The 22,814-nt window shown below is 38.5% G+C and overlaps 2 protein-coding genes across 3 annotated transcripts; both read left to right on the top strand.

Annotated features, from left to right (window-relative positions):
• The first annotated feature begins 6,889 nt into the window (after positions 1 to 6,889).
• LOC112019283 (transcription termination factor MTERF15, mitochondrial-like) lies at positions 6,890 to 8,972 on the top strand. 2 transcript variants are annotated; one of them, XM_065779341.1, is made up of 2 exons: positions 6,890 to 8,287; positions 8,731 to 8,972. In XM_065779341.1, the coding sequence occupies exons 1-2, from the start codon at positions 7,127 to 7,129 to the stop codon at positions 8,767 to 8,769; spliced, it is 1,200 nt and encodes a 399-aa protein (XP_065635413.1). In that variant the 5' UTR covers positions 6,890 to 7,126; the 3' UTR covers positions 8,770 to 8,972. The 2 variants fall into 2 exon arrangements, with proteins under 2 accessions (XP_065635413.1, XP_023907592.2); XM_024051824.2 differs by having other exon boundaries at positions 8,725 to 8,972.
• Positions 8,973 to 12,174: 3,202 nt separating this feature from the next.
• On the top strand, positions 12,175 to 13,648 carry LOC112019274 (uncharacterized). Its single transcript, XM_024051812.2, has one exon. It carries the CDS (start codon positions 12,197 to 12,199, stop codon positions 13,364 to 13,366), a length of 1,170 nt encoding a protein of 389 aa, XP_023907580.1. The 5' UTR covers positions 12,175 to 12,196; the 3' UTR covers positions 13,367 to 13,648.
• Positions 13,649 to 22,814: the final 9,166 nt, after the last annotated feature.

Raw genomic sequence — 22,814 nt, 5'->3', positions numbered from 1 at the left:
TTTTTTCTTTTTCTTTTTTTTTTTTTTTTTTTTTTTTTTTTTTTTTTTTTTTTTGCTTTGTTTGGTTACTAACGTGAAGGTGTTTTCTCCCTGCAGACCCGCACGCCTTTGAGCGCCACTTCCATCTGGTCAACAGGGAGGATTTGCAGAAAGTACTGAGGGCGTTAGTTTTCGTAAACGAGGATGACCATCAAGTTAGAGCCGCCACAAAATCTTGGGGTACACTCCTATTCAGAAATCATTCCCGGTTCTGAAGCACGTGATCCGAGTGAACGATCTTCGGCTACAGAAAATTACTGTGATCGAGGACGGGTTTCTATTCCCGAGGAGCTCTCTGATCCAGAAGTTGTCACCTTAGCCGTCCCCTCTTCCTTCCACATATCCGCCGAGGCTGCAGAGGAGGATACAGAACAGGAAGAGGAAGCGTTTGATGTTTTCAACCAGTTCAACCAGTCCGAGGACCCTTCTGGAGACTTGGGCCACCCTTGTCTAACTGAAACAGACCTTCTTGCTTCAGAAGCCTCTCCCCCACCAATGATGGGTTACAAAAGGAAACCCCACACCAGCTTGTTGGACCTGATCGAAGGTCAACCGGGGAAGTCCCAACAAAAGCTTCCTCCTCCTCCTCTCAAGACTTAGTCTGTTCAGACTAGGTCGACTTCCACCCAGCAGAAGCTTCCCCTCCTCCTCCTCCTCCTCCTCCTCCTCAGACGAGCCTGCCTTCTGGGTCCGTGCCCACCGACCCCAAGAAGAAGAAAGACAAGGGCAAAAGGCTTATGGAGGATAAGCCAGTGTCCTCGCAGGATGAGGACAACACTCTACGGCCGTCCAAGCAGATTAGGATAGGCGGCAAGAGCCAAGATAGGCAGGTCGTCACCACCCCGTCCAAGGCTCAGGACTGGCTCCCAGCCCCAATGCTCTATGGGGAGCCCTTGAAGGATGACGCCTCCCTCAGAGACTTTAATGAGGGCGAAGGTGCGCATGTGGCCGACACGCTAGAGAGGTGCTTGCTGCTCCCGGCGGACATGGCCGAGCTGGATTCTTTGAGGAGCAAACAGGTCTTCCTCAGCCTCAAGCGTTATCTGGGGATGGTAAGAACTCTGATTTCAACTCTTCCCCCTTTTTTTCCTTTTCTTTTTTTTTTTTTTTTTTTTTTTTGGGATTGGGCTTATAGTGCATTGGTTACTCTGGCAGGCTGTCCAAGCTACCTATAGGTTGGAGGCGGCGGCCAACGACCAGGGGAAGGCCCTCGACTTGGAGTGTGAGAGGCGCTTTCAGGCCACCCGAACCCTCAAGACCTCCGAGGCTGACCTCGCCAAGGCCAGGGAGGAGTTGAAGGCGATGACTAGGGCTCGGGACAGGGCGGAGTCGGGTCTCGCTGATGCCCAGAACCAGGCCAGGGAGCAGACGAGGCGTCTGGGCGAGGCGGAGAAGCAGCTGAGGATCGCGAAGGAGCTGATCATAGATCTACAAGCTAAGGTGGCTGCTGCCGAGGGGGCCTAGAGGGAGGCGGAGTGGGCTAAAGACGAGGCCCAGCGGGCTAAGGCCGAGGCGGATTTTGGCAGGGAGGAGGCCCTGACTGCCAAGGAGGAAGCCGAGGCTGCAGCCTATGCTGAGGGGTGGCCGAGATAGAGGCTGCTTATAAAGCTCAAGTTCCGGGAGTATGTAGGCGCTAATGCTCCCAGGTCTGGGGTGAGGCCCTCAAACAAGTCGGGGTGGAGGCCTCGTCCGACCTGTGGAAGGCGGAAAGCGTATACTACCCCCATGCCATCTGTGAGGCCGCCCCTGATGGCGCCGAGGTTGGGGAGGTTGTTGAGGAGGTAGGGGCTACTGAACCAGGGAAGACCCGAGCGAGGAGGCACCCCAAGAGGTAGGGGACATCCCTTCTGATGCCCAGATCCCTGCCACCGAGGAAGCAGCCATACTCGCCGTACCTCTGCAGGCTATCCCCTAGGCCAGAGCTCAAAGGACCCTGAGGTTGCCTCTATCCAACCATCTACTGGGGATGAGACTGAGCAAAAGGAATAGATCCCTTGGCGTCTCGGTCCAATCTGCCTTTGCCGTTTGCTTGATCTTTTCCTATCTTTTTTTATTTATTTTGTTGTTCTTCTTCTTCTTTTTTTTTTTTTTTTTTTTTTTGTAATGTGACTCTTGTCACGCAACTTCTATGGACTTATCATTGTAATGTGAGTTTAATTTCCCTTTTTATCTATTTTGGTCGCTTATTTGCTTGCATGCTACCCGTTTCCTCTCTTTTCTTTTTACTTGCATAATTTTAACTTGAATTGTATCTTAGCCAATCACGTCAGTAATAATGATAATGGGAGGGAATGTATGCTTGGGCAGTCCCTTTATGTCCCAAGGGCTAGGTAGGGTTTTGGCTCTTCCTAACATAGGTCCCCCGCAGGGTAGTTGTTCTTCCGTGGACTTTGGTCCGAGCCCCGTGCAAAGCCTCAGTTAGATCTGACACTTAGGATATTTTTGAAGTAGTTAGTTTCCCCATATGCTTGAGTCTGAGGACCATGCAATGCCTTGGTTCTGTCTAACACTTAGGATATTTTGAAGTAGTTAGTTTCCCCATAGGCTTGAGTCCGAGGACCATGCAATGCCTTGGTTCTGTCTAACACTTAGGATATTTTGAAGTAGTTAGTTTCCCCACAGGCTTGAGTCCGAGGACCATGCAATGCCTTGGTTCTGTCTAACACTTAGGATATTTTGAAGTAGTTAGTTTCCCCACAGGCTTGAGTCCGAGAACCATGCAATGCCTTGGTTCTGTCTAATACTTAGGGTATTTTGAAGTAGTTAGTTTCCCCCAAGCTTGAGTCCGAGGACCATGCAATGCCTTAGTTCTGTCTAACACTTAGGATATTTTGAAGTAGTTAGTTTCCCCGCAGGCTTGAGTCCGAGGACCATGCAATGCCTTGGTTCTGTCTAACACTTAGGATATTTTGAAGTAGTTAGTTTCCCGTAGGCTTGAGTCCAAGGAACATGTAATGCCTTGGTTCTGTCTAACACTTAGGATATTTTGAAGTAGTTAGTTTCCCCACAGGCTTGAGTCCGAGGACCATGCAATGCCTAGGTTCTGTCTAACACTTAGGATATTTTGAAGTAGTTAGTTTCCCCACAGGCTTGAGTCTGAGGACCTTGCAATACCTTGGTTCTGTCTAACACTTAGGATATTTTGAAGTAGTTAGTTTCCCCACAGGCTTGAGTCTGAGGACCATGCAATGCCTCGGTTCTGTCTAACACTTAGGATATTTTGAAATAGTTAGTTTTCCCACAGGCTTGAGTCCGAGGACCATGCAATGCCTTGGTTCTGTCTAACACTTAGGATATTTTAAAGTAGTTAATTTTCCTGCAGGCTTGAGTCCGAGGACCATGCAATGCCTTGATTCTGTCTAACACTTAGTCTTGCCGTCAAAACGCAAGATACATAGTCATGATAGGGTAAGCATTTGAATCCAAAAAGGCTTCTTCATTAATAATAATACCTTTTTAGGTTATTTACATTTCACGAACGAGGTACAAGTTTTTCGTCTAGATCTTCTAAGTAGTATGCACCTATCCCCGCTACTGACGTAATTCAGTAGGGCCCCTTCCAGTTGGGTCCCAGCTTTCCCCAAGAAGGGTTCTTAGCAGCCCCTACGACTTTTCTCAGCACCAGGTCCCCGGTGTTAGTGGTCTGAGTCTTATATTGGTGTCATACCCCTGCTTGAGCTTTTGTCTGTAATAGGCCAGCTGAATCATCGCTCGTTCTTCACTCGGGGGTGTCGTCGACCTTTGCCTGTAGTCGCCATCACTTTCGTCGTCAGAGGGTAAGTCAAGGCTGGGCTCGGATCGCCTTCGCTGTGCATGACGCAACTTTCTCTTCAGATCATCTATCTCTCGTTGCATGGCCGCCTTATCATCCTGCCTCTGGAAGGCGTGACTCTTATCCTCTTGCGGTCACGTGGCTGGGTCGTTATCGCCCCTCTAGGGCACGCGGCGGCTTCTATGCGTGTGGCTTTCGCTAGTTTACGAGGTGTGCACGCTTCCTTCTCGGAATCGTCCGTTCTCTTCTTTCTGGCCATGCCCCGTGTTGCCATAGTCATTCAGACGTTGGGGTCTAACTGGTTCGTGCCAATGGGAACTCACTTGATGAGGGTCTGACCCTACCATGCCTGGCTGTTGTCCTTACTGATGCACGAGTTCTCCCCACAGACGGCGCCAATTGTAGGGACCAAGTTTGAGCACTTCTACGGGTTGAGAGAGTGGACCCAAGCCCAGCTTGCCCTTCAATGAATTTATAGAGAGTGGGCTCAAGAACTAGGCCCTAGTAAAGAATGCAACTGCCATACATGGTTGGTCATGAGTTTAACAAGCTAAACATGAATTGGGCCGCACAATAATGCTCCTCGGACTTGCCTTCCGGTGCTTGGAGTTCTTATTATTTCTTTAAAGATTGATGACAAGGATTGAGAGAATACAAGTTGCTACCACCTTTCTTCATTCAGTTCTTTCTTCGTCCCCCTTTCAAGGGAGACTCCTTACATTATATACACCTCTCTCAACTGATCCTAACCCTACATTTGTTGATCAGTCAGGCCACCACTTGAGAGCTTGTCCCATCAGCCGCATTCCCATTCCTCCTGTGGGTTGCAGCACCCAAGTCAGCACTGTTCAGGAGTCATATCCTCATTAATGCGGCCAGGACGTTAGTTGAGGGTATTTAATGTAGAGGTGACAGCTTGCCTTAGACTTGCTCCTTCACTGTGCTCCCATCGCCGACACGTGGCGCTTGCCCTTTCCTCCTCGGATATTCAAGAAGACCCCTCTTTGATGGAGTGGTGCTCGTGTACTTCTAAGGTCTCGGATGTTCGGGGACGGGGTCATCCTCGAATATGCTCCTTGGGGCCCGGGCGCCGTACTTTTATCCTCGGACCACACATGCATCCTCGGCACGGGCCTCTGGGCCTGATTTGAGGTGGGCCGAGGCTGCCTGATTTTCTGGCCCCACAAGTTGCATTCGTGAATCTTGAGAACTTCTTTATCTAACTCACGTTTCTCCCTAACTTTAAATTAGATAAGTAGTTAAACTCAATTCACTCTTGGTGATCTATTTTTATAATGGTCATTTACTGTCTTTGGGTGCATTCTTAAACTTGCAACGTTTGTGGATTCAACTTTTATTGGTACGATGCATGGAAATAAATAATTATTTTGTATTGTAACATAATGTATAATTTTTCCTTTAAAATTTTTCAAAGATAATTTGTTATATTTGAAAATTAAATAATTTCTATTCAGTTTTAGTAGGTCTACTTCGGTCCAATTCGGTCTACTCAGTCAATTTCAGTCTCCCTTCAGTCCATTTTAGACTAATTGGGGCCTCAAATTGATTTTTTTTTAATAGGTTTTCTTTTCAAGTTTAACTCAAAAATTCTTTTTTTTTTCTTCATTTTTAGGTTGAAAAGTATGAAATTTTATTATATTTTGGCTAATCTTTAGTTTTGAGTTAAAAAATACAAATAAAAATACTAAAATACACCTTCGAAATTAGAACTATGAGCCTCAAAAATGCAATAAAAATGATAAAATATTCAAAAACTTATTCGGTCCACATTAGTTCTATTCAATCCATTCTATCATATTCAGCCCAATTTGTTCCTATTTAGTCCATTATGTTCACTAAAGTTCTATTCGGTCCAATTTGGCCCATTTGGTATTATTCTATCCACTTTAGTCTGATTCGGTCAATTCAGTCCACATTGGTCCTATTTTTTCCACTTCAATCCTATTTGGTTCACTTTGGTCCTATTAGATCCATTATGTCTACTTTGGTTCTATTTGGTCCTATTCGGTCTAAATTCGTCCTATTCGGTTCATTTTGTCTACTTTGATTCACTTCAGTCCTATTCAGGCTATTCGGTCCACTTTAGTCCTATTCGGTCTATTTTGTCCACTTTGGTTCTATTTGGTACATTCTGTCCACTTCAGTCCTATTCAATCCACATCTATCCAATCTGTCCACTTCGGTCGTATTCGCTCTATTTTTCTCTCATTCAGTCCATTATGTCCACTTCAATCCTATTCGGTCTATTCGTTCGTATTCAGTCCATTCGGTCTCATTCATTCTTATTCGGTCTCATTCAATCCTATTCCTGATAGAATCCCATAAGCTTTAAGAATGCAAGATGAGGTAGCAGTGGGTGATACCCTATCCAAAATAACCATGTACTAATTGTCTTGAAATTCAAAACCTAGAAACTTGTCCTCCAATGCTGATCAATAAGATGCAAACAAACCATAAGAGATAGCAAAATCAAATAGACAACGAACCTTAATGCATAAACAAAAAGGTTACAATGTGAACAAAAAAATTCTGAGAATATTTATTAGTGAATCAGATTTGAGCATGCCTTTCTTGGAACCAAAGATATAACATATTATTACAATCTAATTATTCTAAACCAATCTCTTACAAAACTTTCACACAATGCATACACCACAGACTCCATAGTCAACGTAAGATTTTATTTTGATCCAAGCATTTCTAAATTTTAGTTGTGGAGTTCAGATAGCAGAAGGGATAAACTATATTGTATAGTTTTAAAATCGGACCAGACCAATTGGTTCAGTTTGAAACCAATCACCAATTCAATAAGTAAAAAACCCCTAAAACCAGCCAAAACCAGGAACTTGGTGCTTTTCAGGTTCTTTGATCACACTAGTTTTAAAACCATTTCATTAGTGACAATGATTTAACAAAAGAGAAATTACATTGCTAAAAAAAATATTTAAAAAATTAACGCACCCTCTCTCCCAGGACAAAACGACTTACCGTTTAATAAAGAAAACGGCACAACGTTCACTTCATATACCCCCATAGGCCCAGTCATGACTCATACCCCTCTCCTTCTTTCTCTCGTCCTCAATGCTTCAGTTCTTACAAAAACAAAAAAGAAAAGAAAAGAAGAAGAAGAGATTCTTGAGAACCTTAGATTTTGTGAAAGTTGATTTTAACTTTTTTTTTTTTTTTTTTGAGAAGAAATTAGGTTTGAACTTTGAAGCTGAAGCACGTGAAGAATAATTCAGAGGCAATCATTTGCTGGATTGGGCAAACTCGGTGAGTCAATTCAATTCAATTATGTTTGGTTTATTACTCAAACATAAGACAACCCAACTGGGTTTTCTTCACCAAAATGCTTACTTTGTTGCCAAATCATTCACATCAATAAATTTATCTGATTCTACTCAACAACTGATAATCAAACAAAAACACTCTTTTACTGTGTCTTACCTCATAAACTCATGCGGGTTGTCCCCAAAATCTGCCCTTTTAACGTCCCAAAAGGTACACTTTGAAAAACCAGATAAACCAGACTCGGTGCTTAATCTTCTCAGAGAGAATGGTTTCAGCAATACCCAGATCTCCCAACTTGTCAGGTCAATCCCACAGGTGCTCACAACTAAACCTGAGAAGACCCTTTTGCCCAAAATTGAGTTTTTCCGTTCTAAGGGGGTTTCAAGTTCTGATCTCACTAGGGTCCTATGTGCAAACGCATCTCTACTAGGAAATAGTTTAGAGAAACACATTATTCCCTGCTATGATTTCCTCAAGAGTGTACTACTTGTCGACGAGAAAGTACTTACAACTTTGAAGAGATCACCCCGTTATAATGTCACTAATAATATGGTTCCAAATATTGAACTTTTGAGACGTCTCGGATCGCCTCAATCTGTTATCTCTTTCTATGTAACTAATCTGCCACGTACAGCGTTCGTTGAGCATACTAGATTTGTTAATGCTGTACAAGAGGTTAAGGAAATGGGATTTGATCCCTTGAAAACAGTGTTTGTCCTAGCAATCAATGTGGTTTTGAGTATGAGTAAACCAATGCTGGACTCAAAATTGGAGCTTTATAAGAGATGGGGTTGGTACGAGAATGTTGCTCTCTTAGCTTTTAAAAGACAGCCAAATTGTATGCTTATATCAGAAGATAAGATCACAAAAGCAATGGACTTCCTTGTGAATAAATCGGGTTGGCCATCGGCTGATATTGCTAGAAGTCCTTCAGTTCTATTTTTAAGTTTGGAGAAGAGGATTATTCCTAGATGTTCAGTTATTCAGTTGTTGCAAGCTAAGGGTTTGCTGAAGAATGATTTATCCCTATCAACTTTCATACTACCTAGTGAGAGGCGTTTTCTAGAGAAGTTTGTGATTAAATTTCAGGACAAGGTTCCTCAATTGTGGAATGTGTATAGCTGTAAGACATATCATCTAGAGGTAGGGCATCAGTCTGAGAAGGTATGCTGAACGATTGTAACATTTGGTTCCAACTCAAATTTAGTTCTTGACATTTTATTCAATTGCTAGTTTAACATTTTATATTATTGGATAAAGCATTTGCATTATCATGTACTATTTTCACCTGGATATGTGATCTCCAAGACAACAATCTCAGTTATTGATCTGTGACAAGGGATTCTTAATTTTAAACAGGATTCATGTTTATATTTTACATTTGTGTCCAATACCCCCATGAGTAAGGAAAAAAAAGAAATAAATAAATAGGAGTCTCCTTGTTATTAATATCATGACTTTTTTATCATTTGTGTTTCTGCTTACAACCTTTTTAAGTACTATTGGATATCTCATATCTTACCTTGACTCCAAAGTCATTTTATTTTGTATTTGTGTCCTGAGCTTATGGCACCTATTTTGATTATTGCTAAATGCTGAAGACACAGGTCTCAAGGCACTCTTCTTCCTGCAAATTCTTCTTCTAGTCAACCTGCAAGATGTCAAAAGTTCATCCTCAGAAAAGAAAGAGAAATAGTTGCATTCTAGAATCTTGAGAACTTCTTTATCTAATCATGTTTCTCCTTTTTCTTTTAGATATGAGTTAAACTCAACCTGGTGATCTACTTTGATAATGGTAATTTACTGTCTTTGGGTGCATTCTTAAACTTGCAGAGTTTGTGGCTTCAACTTTTATTGTTATTCATTTTGTGGATATTAACACTTAAGTTTTCTGGTTTGATTGACATGATCACTGAATTTCTGCCTAGTTGGATGATCCCTTTTACAGGATACATGAAATTATTGAACTCGAATCATTGATCTTTAATAGACTATTGTTAGATTCATGCATTATTTGTTTGTTTGTGTACTTTTTTGCTCAGGGGTATGTAAACATACAGCAATGATTGTAGTTGTGTAGGGAATAAATTGATTACTAAGGCTGATTTTTAATTGGGCTGGGCATGAAGTGATAATCCTAGCACATTGTAGTTCTCAAAGACAATAGACTGGAAAAACTTTAAGTTTGTGCAGAAGGGTCTTCTACTTTTCTTTGAATCTGCTAAAAGCTGTGTGGAGAATATCCTGATTGATCTGCAAAGTTGGGTCTTGATGTATGGATGCTCCCTGAGAAAGCTAAAAGACCTAATCTAGGCTTTGAAAATGTACCTCCTGGGCTGCTGATATTGCAGCTCCTGCAGATCGCCCACATGAGCTTCTGGGACTGAATTTGCTTGATGTGTTCTTCTCTGGGGTTATAATGAGAAATGCCTAATGGTGACTAAAGGTAATTTACTGCAAGTTCAAACAGAACCCAGTTGTGGTGGCTGAGTGTAGTCTTTTTATGAGTGAAGTAACATATTTGTTAAAGGGATAATGATTTTTTGAATGGAGGATTTGGTTCACAGCAAGAACTCATTGGGATCGAGTTAACTCAGCAGGGAATTTGGATGATTCAAATAAAGTTTGCATAATATAAATTGTTCTGATAAACTCATCCATAGAACTTAACAGAAAATCTACAAAATCCCAATGTTTAATTGGTAACAATATTTACAGTATATTAAGTCCTTCCACTGGGAGAGAAAAAGTAATAGTGTTGAGACTCATCCTTGCCATCACTGTGTCATGTTGGAACAGACGGAGCTAATCTAGGGACTAGGATGGTTATCTGCAATGTCAAACTTCAAAAGCCTCAGTGATGATAATGTGGTCAACTTCTTCTTTGTGGTTAATGCTGCCCAACCCTCCCTTTTAATGTGAAATAAAATTTTAAATGATAACTACTCTCTGCAGCCCCCGGCCTCCCATTGATAGTCAAACGTAAGTGAGAGATGGTTTGTTTTTCTGATCTGTGGAAGTTGCCCGAAATCCATAGATACACCTTGCTCCTTATTTATCAATAAGGCTTGTGGTTTCAGAATTCAGAGTTTACTCTATATTGTGGTATAGCGATTAGTTGGAGTTTTTTTTTTTTTTTTAAAGAAACGATTAGTTGGAGTTAATAATGACAAATTCAACTTCAATGTAAAACCTGTGTTCCAGGGTGAGTATTTATCTAAATTTCTGTTTCAAAATTTCAGGACTGATAGTGATAACCATAGAGAACATATTTTATAATTTTTAGATTTTATGCACAGCAACGTGTGACACAAACATTGAATGCACGTTTTGCATTGAAAATCCGAGGATGCTCACTTCACACAAGTTGAAAAGAAAATATAGGAATACATGCACCTGGGGAATCCTGTGATATTGAATATCATCTTTTAGTTTTTTGGGTAAGCCATTGAAATTCAACTTGTTTTGCGGGTATCTTGATCAGCTCTAAATGCAAATAGGGGGAATATTTAGATCTTTAGATGAATAGTTAAAGCAAAGATGAACAGATTGTCATGCTTTGTGTTGTCATAACTCATAAGTATCTTGATTTATACTTGAAACACTACCCATACGGCATGATATGAAAATGTTTTTGGCTCACCACTGCAGAGTGGACAAGTGATTGTATCGATTGGGAATCTTTAGTACTCCCTTGGTTGGTAGGACATTCCAAGTTATTTTCCATAATGTCTGGGCCAAAATCTATGTATCATGGAAGTATGAGGAAGTGAACTTATGCACAAATTTGTAAAGGAAAATGAATCCAATACAATGCGGAGAAAATCAGCCCACTTGCTCAAAAGTGAATACAAGAAAACAAGACAATGAACATCTTAATAACAGCAAATCCACCCTAGATATACACATAGCTGGTCCTTGCTCCCGAAAAAAAGAGGCAAATTATACTTTTCCTATCATCTAAACTACGAGTTCACTTACACTTAACATCGTGAATTATTGAAATGCACAATTAACCCTTCAATGTTATAATTTTATTTCAATATCTTCGTATCGCTTAAATTTTTAATTTTAAGAGAAGAAATATACACGTGCATTTAAAAAAAAAGGACTAAATTGTGCCTAGTCAATAATATATTTGCTCTCTTCTATAGAATCCCATAAGCTTTAAGAATGCAAGATGAGGCAGCAATGGGTGATCCCCTATCCAAAATAACCATGTACTAATTGTCTTGAAATTCAAAAGCTAGAAACTTGTCCTCCGATGCTGATCAATAATATGCAAACAAACCATAGGAAAATAGACAGTGACCCTTAATGCATAAACAAAAAGGTTACAATGTGAACAAAAAATTTTTGGGAATATTCATTAGTGAATCAGATTTGAGCACGCCTTTCTTGGAACCAAAGATATAACATATTATTAGTTTATTACAATCTAATTATTCTAAACCAATCTCTTACAAAACTTTCACACAATGCATAAACCACAGGCTCCATAGTCAACGTAAGATTTTATTTTGATCCAAGCATTTTTAAATTTTAGTTGTGGAGTTCAAATGGCAGATGGGATAAACTAGATTGTATAGTTTTAAAATCGGACCAGACCAATTGGTTCAATTTGAAACCAATCACCAATTCAATAAGTAAAAAAAAAAACCCTAAAACCAGCCAAAACCAGGAACTTGGTGCTTTTCAGGTTCTTTGATCATACTAGTTTTAAAACCATTTAATTAGTGACAATGATTTAACAAAAGAGAAATTACATTGCTAAAAAAATATTTAAAAAATTAACGCACCCTTTCTCCCAGGACAAAACGAATTACCGTTTAATAAAGAAAACGGCACAACGTTCACTTCATATACCCCCACCCCCACAGGCCGGACAGTCATACCCCTCTCCTTTCTCTCGTCCTCAACGCTTCAGTTCTTACAAAAACAAAAATGAAAAGAAAAGAAGAAGTAAATTTTGTGAAAGTAGGTTTGAACTTTGAAGCTGAAGCACGTGAAGAATAATTCAGAGGCCATCATTTGCTGGATTGGGCAAACTCGGTGAGTCAATTCAATTCAATTATGTTTGGTTTATTACTCAAACATAGGACAACCCAACTGGGTTTTCTTCACCAAAATGCTTATTTTGTTGCCAAATCATTCACATCAATAAATTTATCTGATTCTACTCAACAACTGATAATCAAACAAAAACACTCTTTTACTGTGTCTTACCTCATAAACTCATGCGGGTTGTCCCCAAAATCTGCTCTTTTAACATCCCAAAAGGTACACTTTGAAAAACCAGATAAACCAGACTCGGTGCTTAATCTTCTCAGAGAGAATGGTTTCAGCAATACCCAGATCTCCCAACTTGTCAGGTTATTCCCACATGTGCTTACAACTAAACCTGAGAAGACCCTTTTGCCCAAAATTGAGTTTTTCCGTTCTAAGGGGGTTTCAAGTTCTGATCTCACTAGGGTCCTCTGTGCAAACGCATCTCTACTAGGAAATAGTTTAGAGAAACACATTATTCCCTGCTATGATTTCCTCAAGAGTGTACTACTTGTCGACGAGAAAGTACTTACAACTTTGAAGAGATCACCCCGTTATAATGTCACTAGTAATATGGTTCCAAATATTGAACTTTTGAGACGACTCGGATCACCTCAGTCTGTTATCTCTTTCTATGTAACTAATATGCCACGTACAGCGTTCGTTGAGCATACTAGATTTGTTAATGCTGTACAAGAGGTTAAGGAAATGGGATTTGATCCCTTGAAAACAGTGTTTGTCCTAGCAATCCATGTGGTTTTGTGTGTGAGTAAACCAAAGCTGGACTCAAAATTGGAGCTTTATAAGAGGTGGGGTTGGTCCGAGGACGTTGCTGTCTTAGCTTTTAAAAAGCAGCCAAATTGTATGCTTGTATCGGAAGATAAGATCACAAAAGCAATGGACTTCCTTGTGACTAAATCGGGTTGGCCATCGGCTGATATTGCTAGAAATCCTTCAATTATATCTTTAAGTTTGGAGAAGAGGATTATTCCTAGATGTTCAGTTATTCAGTTGTTGCAAGCTAAGGGTTTGCTGAAGAATGATTTGTCCCTATCAACTTTCATGCTACCTAGTGAGAGGTGTTTTCTGGAGAAGTTTGTGATTAAATTTCAGGACAAGGTTCCTCAATTGTGGAATGTGTATCAAGGCAAGACATATAATCTAGAGGTAGGGCATCAATCTGAGAAGGTCTGCTGAACCGTTGTAATATTTGGCTCTAACTTAAATTTAGTTCTTGACTTTTTATTCAGTTGCTAGTTTAACATTTTATACTTATTGGATAAAGCATTTGCATTATCATGTACCGTTTTCACCTGGATATGTGATCTCCAAGACAACAATCTCAGTTATTGATCTGTGACATGGGATTCTTAATTTCAAACGGGATTCATGTTTTTATTTTACAACTTGTGTCCAATACCCCCACGAGTAAGGAAGGAAAATAAATAAATAAATAAATAGGAGTCTCCTTGTTATTAATATCGTGACTTTTTTTCTTTTGTGTTTCTGCTCACAGCCTTTTTAAGTACTATTGGAAATCTTATATCTTAGCTTGACTCCAAAGTCATATTATTTTGTATTTGTGTCCTGAGCTTATGGCACCTATTTTGATTATTAATAAATGCTGAAGACACAGGTCTCAAGGCACTCTTCTTCCTGCAAATTCTTCTTCTAGTCAACCTGCAATACGTCAATAGTTCATCCTCGGAAAAGATAGGGAAATAGTTGCATTCTTGAATCTTGAGAACTTCTTTATCTAGTCATGTTTCTCCTTTTTCTTTTAGATATGTAGTTAAACTCAACCTGGTGATCTACTTTGATAATGGTAATTTACTGTCTTTGGGTGCATTCTTAAACTTGCAGAGTTTGTGGCTTCAACTTTTATTGGTAATCATTTTGTGGATATTAACGCTTAAGTTTTCTGATTTGATTGACATGATCACTGAATTTCTGCCTAGTTGGATGATCCCTTTTACAGGATGCAGGATATTATTTAACTCGAATCATTGATCTTTAATAGACTATTTTTAGTTTCATACATTATTTGTTTGCTTGTGTACTTTTTCGCTCAGGGGTACGTAAACATACAGCAATGATTGTAGTTGTATAGGGAATAAATTGATTACTAATGCTGATTCTTAATTGGGCTGGGCATGAAGTGATAATCCTAGCACATTGTAGTTCTCAAAGACAATAGACTGGAAAAACTTTAAGTTTGTGCAGAAGGGTCTTCTTCTTTTCTTTGAATCTTCTAAAAGCAGTGTGGAGAATATCCTGATTGATCTGCAAAGTTGGGTCTTGATGTATGTATGGTCCTTGAGAAAGCTAAAAGACCCAATCTAGGCTTTGAAAATGTACCTCCTGGGCTGCTGATATTGCAGCTCCTGCGGACCGCCCACATGAGCTTCTGGGACTGAATTTGCTTGATGTGTTCTTCTCTGGGGTTATAATGAGAAGTGCCAAATGGTGACTAAAGGTAATTTACTGCAAGTTCAAACAGAACCCAGTTTGGTGGTGGCTGAGTGTAGTGTTTTTATGAGTGAAGGTAACATATTTGTTAAAGGGATAATGTTTTTTTGAATGGAGGATTTGGTTCACAGCAAGAACTCATTGGGATTGAGTTAACTCAGCTGGGAATTTGGATGTTTCAAATCGTTGGTTTGCATAATATGACTTTTTCTGATAAACTCATCCATAGAATTTAACAGAAAATCTACAAAACCCCAATGTTTAATTGGTAACAATATTTACAGAATATTAAGTCTTTCCAGTGGGAGAGAAAAATAATAGTGTTGTGATTCATCCTTGCCGTCACTGTGTCATGTTGGAACGGACAGAGCTAATCTAGGGACTAGGATGGCTATCTGCAATGTCAAACTTCGAAAGCCTCAGTGATGATAATGTGGTCAACTTCTTCTTTGTGGTTAATGCTGCCCAACCCTCCCATTTGATGCGAAATAAAAATCTTAAATGATCAATTAATATTGTGTCAGAGCCACTCTCTGCAGCCCCCATTCATAGTCAAATGTAAGTGAGAGATGGTTTATTTTTCTGATCTGTGGAAGTGGCCTGAAATCGATAGATACACCTTGCTCCTTATATATCAATAAGGTTTTTGGTTTCAGAATTTACTGTATATTGTGGTATATTTCTTTGATTGAGCTTAAAGTTTTTACATGTACTTGTTAAGATTGCTAAAAATTGAATGTCTCCTTGGGAATAATATTAGGATTAGTTGGAGTTAAATAATGACAAATTCAACTTCAATGTAACCTGTGTTCTATCACTGGGTGAGTATTTATCCAAAATTCTGTTTCAAAATTTCAAGACTGATAGTGATAACCATTTATATATGAGATATGTTGGAGAAAACATATTTTATAATTTGTAAATTGTATGCACAACAACGTGTGACACAACCTTTGAATGCACGTTTTGCATGGAAAATCCGAGGATGCTTAATTCACACAAGTTGAAAAGAAAATGTTGGAAAAGTGAGTGTTGTAGAGAACAAGAAAAGCAACAGCTTATGTACAAAGATGCCTGCATGCACCTGGGGAATCCTGTGACATTGAATATCATCTTTTTATTTTTTGGGTAAGCCAGTGAAATTCAACTTGTCTTGCAGGTATCTTGATCAGCTCTAAATGCAAATAGGGAGAATATTTAGATATTTAGATGAATAGTTAAAGTATAGATTAACAGAGTTTCATGTTTTGAGTAGTCATAACTCATAAATATCTTGATTTATACTTGAAACAACTAAGTTTAAGGAATCACTATTTTGTTTCTAGAAAAGCATTAATGGAAAGATGACTCATATAGTCATGTGGTTTGAGATCAACGGCTAATTTCATAGTTAAGATATCTACAGTTCGGAAACTTCTAATATTTGCATCTAGATTAACAAATAATTGTGAAGCATCCCAACAATAGTCAAACCTTCTTTGTCACTAATTATAAATAACAAACCAAATAACTGCACATACAGTGACTGAGAACCTTCATCTAATCCAAATATGGGATGCCAGGAGCCGAAGAAGTATTTTTCTTTGTATTCTAGTTCTTGACATGCATTTACCAGAATTGACACTCCTACAACCACTTTACCATATATTCTGTTCATCTTCTCTGCCGTTCTCCTTATATCTTTTGTTTTATTTTATTTTTTTTCTTGAATAACATTAATCTATCTATATATTAATATCTAAATACTAAAGTGTAACATTTATTGTTGCTACGCTTCTATTGAACCACATCAGCTTAACATTTTGGTCCACTTCGGTCCATTTGTGCTACTTTAGTTCATTTTAGTGCACTTAATAAAAAATGGAAAAAAGACAGGTTTGGGTTAAAAGTATCTATTCTAAATCCAAGTTTATTAAAAAATATAAACCTCAAACTCATTTCAAATTTTATTAAATTTTAGCAATTTAATCTCAAATTTGTTCTACATATATTTAATGAATCCACAATTACACGCTCATTTCAAACCCCATATATTTGTTCAGTCTCCTTAACAAGAGAGTTGTGAGTCATCCAAATAATAAAAAAGTTTTGGAATTCTTCATTCTATATGTGTAAGATATTGCTAGCATTCAAAAGAATACTCGCCCAATCACTAGAGTTTCTAAAGCTGTAGAATGAGAATCTTAATGGCCACGGTGATTGAGCTCAGATTATTTTTGCTATTGCCGAAGCAATTTATAAAACGCAGGCTGAAACAGGTGAAATCAAAGGGCATTACTTGAATGCTACCTATACGGCATGAGATGAAAATGTCTCTGGCTCACCGCTGCAGAGTGTACAAGTGATTGCATCGATTGGGAATCTTTAGTACTCCTTTGGTTGGTAGCACATCCTAAGTTATTTTCCATAATGTTTGGGTCAAAATCTATGTATCATGGAAGTACGAGGAAGTGAACTTATGCACAAATGTGTGAAGGAAAATGTCTCCATTACAATGCGGAGAAAATCAGCCAACTTGGTCAACAGTGAATACAAGAAAACAAGACAATGAACATCTTAATAACAGCAAATCCACCCCACATATACACATAGTTGGTCCTTGCTCCCGAAAAAAAGAGGCAAATTATACTTTTCCAATCATCTAAACTACAAGTTCAATTACACTTAACATCGTGAATTATTGAAATGCATTAACCCTTCAATGTTATAACTTTATTTCAATATTTTCGTATTGCTTACATTGTTAATTTTAGCAGAAGAAATATACACATGCATTAAAAAAAAATGGGGACTAAATTGTGCCTAGTCAATAATATAATTGCTCTCTTCCATAGTTGTTTGGTTGTTGAGAAACCGTAAGGGAAAAAGAAAGAAAAATGAAAATAAAATAATAGGGAAATCAAACAATTAAGGGCCCATTTGGTACATGTGTTTAAAAATTGAAAATTGTTGTTTAAAAACATGTGTAGAAATACGTGTAAGTAAAAAAGTGTGTGAAAATACATATAATGTTGTTTAAAAACTGAAAATCATTGTTTGAAAACACAAACCAAATACCTCCTAAATCTCAATCTAAGGAACATTTTGTATGTGTGGGCACGCGTGTATGTGGAGTACGTAAGTTGTAATCTGCTAATAAGTTAACACATGGGTGTATGGATGGTTTTGAAAAGAACAAAGTTTCTCTTCAAACTTCTCATATATATATATATATATATATATTTTTTGTGTGAATTTTGAAAATCTAACTGTTGAATTTTATGTTCCTCTTGTTCTTAACATGCATATCAAATTTCGCTCAAATCGGATATTATTTACTATTTGATCAATTAACTTATTTTTTATATATAATTTTAAATTACAAAAACTTGAAATTATAACATTTATTTGATGACATAATAATTGATCTTTGATTTTCTTGAAATTTTGTAAGCATTAAGGATGTAATAAAAACATGCAATCTAATGGTTAGATTTTCAAAATTCACACTCAATATAACATATATGATGAGTTTGTAGGGTTTCTCTTCAATCTAATTTGGAGAGAAATTTTGTTCTTTTGGAAATGGATGTCATGATCACTCTTCACTTCTACAGTGATGGCCCTTGAGCTTTGTGTAGAGCCAGTTATGCAAATTGAACCAACATAAAGATTATTAGCTTTTTCTTGGCTGCAGATACGTGGCGATATATGCAACTTTGAAAATTACATGAACTTTCTTTTATATATACGCATAATTTTGACGTGATGATCACCAAACAGAATAAAAAGGAGAGGCATCTTTTTCCATATTGTGATGAATAGGTTTCCAAATGTCCAAAGAAGAAAGTGACCGAGAATTGTTTTGAAAGATTTCTAACAAGAGATAATGTTCAATTCCACTATTACTCTTTAACAGAGAATATAGTTTGGTGATTAATTAGTAATTATAATATCATGCTCAAAATTACTCTGAATTTTGGTAATATATATGAGATGACATGACATCATATTGTTGATTATGGCTGTAAATAAACTAAGCCGTTCATGAACAACTTGGGCTTGGCTCGATAAAAAACTTGTTCATGTTCGTTTGTTTACAAATAAGTCAATCTTGAGTCTTAGTTTTAGGCTTATTTGATAAACAAGCTAAGCTCAAGCAAAAAAAATTGTTTGTGAACAAGCTTGTGAACAATAGGGCTTGATACAAAGCATGCTGAGGTTAAGCTTGTTTATAGCTTGATATATGTTTACTAAATAAACTTATTATTATAACATTACACATATGTTTTGGAATGTTAATTTATAACTTGTTTATGCATATATATATATCTATATATATGTGTGTGTGTGTGTGTGTGTTTTGGAATGTTAATTTTTTTAGATTTGTGAAGATTATAATTGTACGAATAACAAAGGTGGATGTAAAAATTGTATTTTGAACAATTACTCAAGCTATAGACAATAAATGATGACGGATGGATTTAATTATGTAAAGTTGCAATTTGAACAAATTATAATCATGGGTGATAGAAGTATAATAAAATGAGTATATATATATATATATATTTGTTTACTTGATTTTTGGTGATGTAAGCATTTGATGATGCAATTTTTTTGGATCCCAAGCTAAAAAGCTTGACTTGAGCTCAAGTTTGAGCTTGGTATTAAGCATGAGTTTGGCTTGACTAATTAATCAAGTCAAGCCAAGCCGAGCTCAAGTTTTTTGGCATTCTCACAAGTTCAAGTTCAAATATTGTTTTTATGCTTGTCTCAAGCTCAAGCCAAGCTTGAGCATTTGATTTTTATTGATAAGCCAAGCTCAAACACACACTACTCGGCAAAGCTTAGCTTGTTTACAGCCCTAAATGTTGATGCAGGAAAATCACACCCAAATTATTAGTTTTATTTCTTGGAAAACCATCTAGAGGGTTTTTTTTTTTTTTTTTTCTTTGAGAAAGTGTTCCTTTTTATATGTTCTTCGAGTCTTATACTCTTATTCCCTACTAATAATAAATTTGTGTTAAAACGTGTTTTTTTTTTTTCTGTATTTTAATTTTTAACACTACTATTAAAATGTCAATATGAATAAATTAATTAATTTTTAAAAGTGGAAAAGGAATTTTCTTATCTAGCTAGCTCCAGCACCTTGGTTTTGTGAGCAACATTACTTTGAATAAATTGTTTACAAAATTAATGGTTAAATTAACTGAAAGCTAGTTATATTCTAATTTTATGCTAGCAAGCAGCATCTGATATGGGACCTGGCGGTAAAAGTTCCCCTTTTTTTTTCCTTTTTTTTTTTTTTTTTAAAAAGAATGGATAATGCATTAGCGGGGTATCATTTTATTTAGCTTTCTTTATTTGTGATAAAAGTTTCCAACAATCACGCCTCTTTGATAAGTTTTCATATATAAAGTCATGTAGGTTACAAATTTTTATCACACAATTAGAATCCACTTTCTATTGCTAATCTTTGAAGTAATAAAAATATTAGGGTGAAAAAATAAAAACTTAGCCACATTATTATATATGCTTTTGACTCAATGGTGGGTGAAGATGCCAAAAATCATCAGTGAGCTACACAATCCTCACGTGCTATAGACAAAACCTGCAAAACAAAAACAAAGAAGACCTTGTAGAGAGTACCAGTGTGGTACCAGCCAAATACTCTCCGAAGGTTAAGTTAAAGAGAATTTCTACAACTCTAGAGTGTCAAAACTGAGAGAATTACGCGCACCTTGATTTGTGAGGGTTTTGAGATTTTTATAGTAGTGTGGAACTGACATTCATTTCTTGGTAAAGAAGGTATTTCCTTGTAGATAAGATTCTCATTAATGCTCGTATTTTACGAGATTCTTTCCTTGTAGAGATTCCTCTTATTAGGGCACAAGACATTTCCATGTACAGACATTCGTGGAGGTCAAGTTAAGCTAGGATGGACCTGTCGGCTTCCTCACGCCTGTCGACCTCTTCTCCCTCTTCTGCCACTTGCCTCGCCCGTTGGGTATCATGATGGGATCGTCAACTTATGGTGCCACTGCTCTTGTCCTACATATGTGTATGAAGTTGACAGGCCTATAGGAACTATCATCTTCCTTGTGTATGACTCATTAAATCATTTGCAACACTCTTATCAGCTACCCCTTACTCTATGGTCCCGTTAGCTTTAGCTAACAGGCTGCGGAGTACATGAGCATTTATAACCATTAATAGGTTTTATAGGAGCCTGTGTCATTAAAGGGCATAGGTAGCTCTTGGTTAATATGCGAGGTGACACGTGGCACTTGCTAGTTGGCCTCGTTTCCAATCATGAACGTCGCTTCGTATACTGTGCCCCTTTTCTTTATAAATAGTTCATTGTTCTTCAGTCATTCTTTTCTAATTTGCTTATCGTTATCTAAGAGCTTAGGAAATCATAGTTGCCATGTCATGCCGTCATTTTCATACAACCGTCACTTTTCATGCAACCGTCATACAATAAGTTTCTTCGCCTCGTCATCTATTTTTATTTACCTTCTTGTTTGTCATCACTTGCTTAGAGACTAGTCAAATAGGTTCTTAGAATACCTTCATCGCTTGTAGGTGAATAGATGTCAGGTGGTAGGGAAGCAATGAGTGAACAATCGTCGTCAGTCCGTGAAGGCACGGGCTACGACGAGGTCTATCTATCAGGGCATGAGCCCGATGAGGATTTATCCTAGTCCCAAGCAAGGGAACCGTTTGCCCATTCTCTTGCTGAGGGGGAAAAGGGCTACAATGAAAAGGAGGAAGGAGATGTCGAAGGGGAGGAAGGAGACAATGAGGAGGGAGAATATGATGACGAGGGAAATGAGAGTGACGGGGGGAGTGAACAATATGACGAAGGGTCGGTAAGTCGGGTTGACAGTAGTGGAACTAGGCCTTTCATTTTACCAAGTATATGGACAGTAAATGACTTTTACTCGACCGTGACTAGGAAATTTTTTAACACCCTTCCTAACCATCACCAAATCCCAGACAACATTCCCTTCCTTCTGCCAAGAAAGTTTGAGAAATGTTATTCAGGGAAGACGGTAGATGTCGGAATGTATGATGCCATGTTTACTGCTGGGTTGAGATTGCCACTGACGGCATTGCTCCATCAGCTCGCCAACTTCCTTGGCCTATCCGTCAACCAGATCGCCCCAAACGCCTGGAGAATCTTTATAGGTGCCGAGGCGATATGGGGTCAACTGAGCGGAGGGAATCGTCGGCTTACTCTTGACGAGTTCTTTTATTGTTATAAGCCCCAGCAAATCACTTTGTCAAAAGGCATTTACCATTTTTTGGCTAGTAAGTCATCACTTAGATTAGTGTCCAACATGCCAGACTCCAATAGAAATTGGAAGAATAGGTTTTTTTTTTTCTTTAAGGGGACGGAATGGGTGTGCAAGCCTGAAGAGCGGGATTGCATGCCTAACGGGTTTGACAATACTTGGGGTGTGTTCAAGGAGTCTAGTGAGTCGTCGATGTCCCTTTTTGTTGCCCCATTAGCCTAAATTGTGTACCTAACCTTCTACTTCTTCTTCTTTTTTTGGGCTTAGGTTCGTCCCGAGATAACTGACGAACAGGAGAATTTCCTCAAGAGAGTTTGGGCGATCCCTTTAGAAGAAAGGAAGTGGAAGGATTTGGTCACCCTCGACACCCTTTACGCTTTTTGTAGGGTTCTAAAGCCAACTCCCACAGCCTAATGGTTGCACACTTCTTCTTGTCACCGTAAGTCCCTTTGTCCATCTACTTCTATTTTTACTCCTTCCATCTGTATAACTCACCTTATTGCTTTTTCATAGATGGACATAAGCAAGCAAAGAGCTTTGGTGAGGAAGGCAGCTGCCGTTTGTAAGCAACAGGAGTAGGCATTGGGATCAGCTCCTAATATGGGCCCTAAAGCCACACTTAAGAGAAAACCCAACACCAAAGATGATCATCCGTTGAAGAAGTGGACGAGTCCACTGATTGGGGAGCAACAACAGAAGGCTCCGTCGCCCTCTCCCCCTCGTCATAGGTTTGGGAAAGGTCTAATGACGAGGAAAGGGCCCGTTGCTATTGACCCCATCCAGAGGCTTGTTACTCATAAAGATTACGCCATCGAGATGGTCACTTTGATCATCAAGGAGATGGACCTAGATCCGTGTGGGGGGCAAACTTCGGAGGACTTAGGGGCTTCTAACCTCTA

The sequence above is a fragment of the Quercus suber genome, unplaced genomic scaffold (assembly GCF_002906115.3).
Source record: "Quercus suber isolate HL8 unplaced genomic scaffold, Cork oak 2.0 scaffold_205, whole genome shotgun sequence".
NCBI classification, from domain to species: domain Eukaryota; kingdom Viridiplantae; phylum Streptophyta; class Magnoliopsida; order Fagales; family Fagaceae; genus Quercus; species Quercus suber.
The sequence above is the reverse complement of the archived record's forward strand: the minus strand, read 5'-3'. Positions and strand labels throughout refer to the sequence as shown.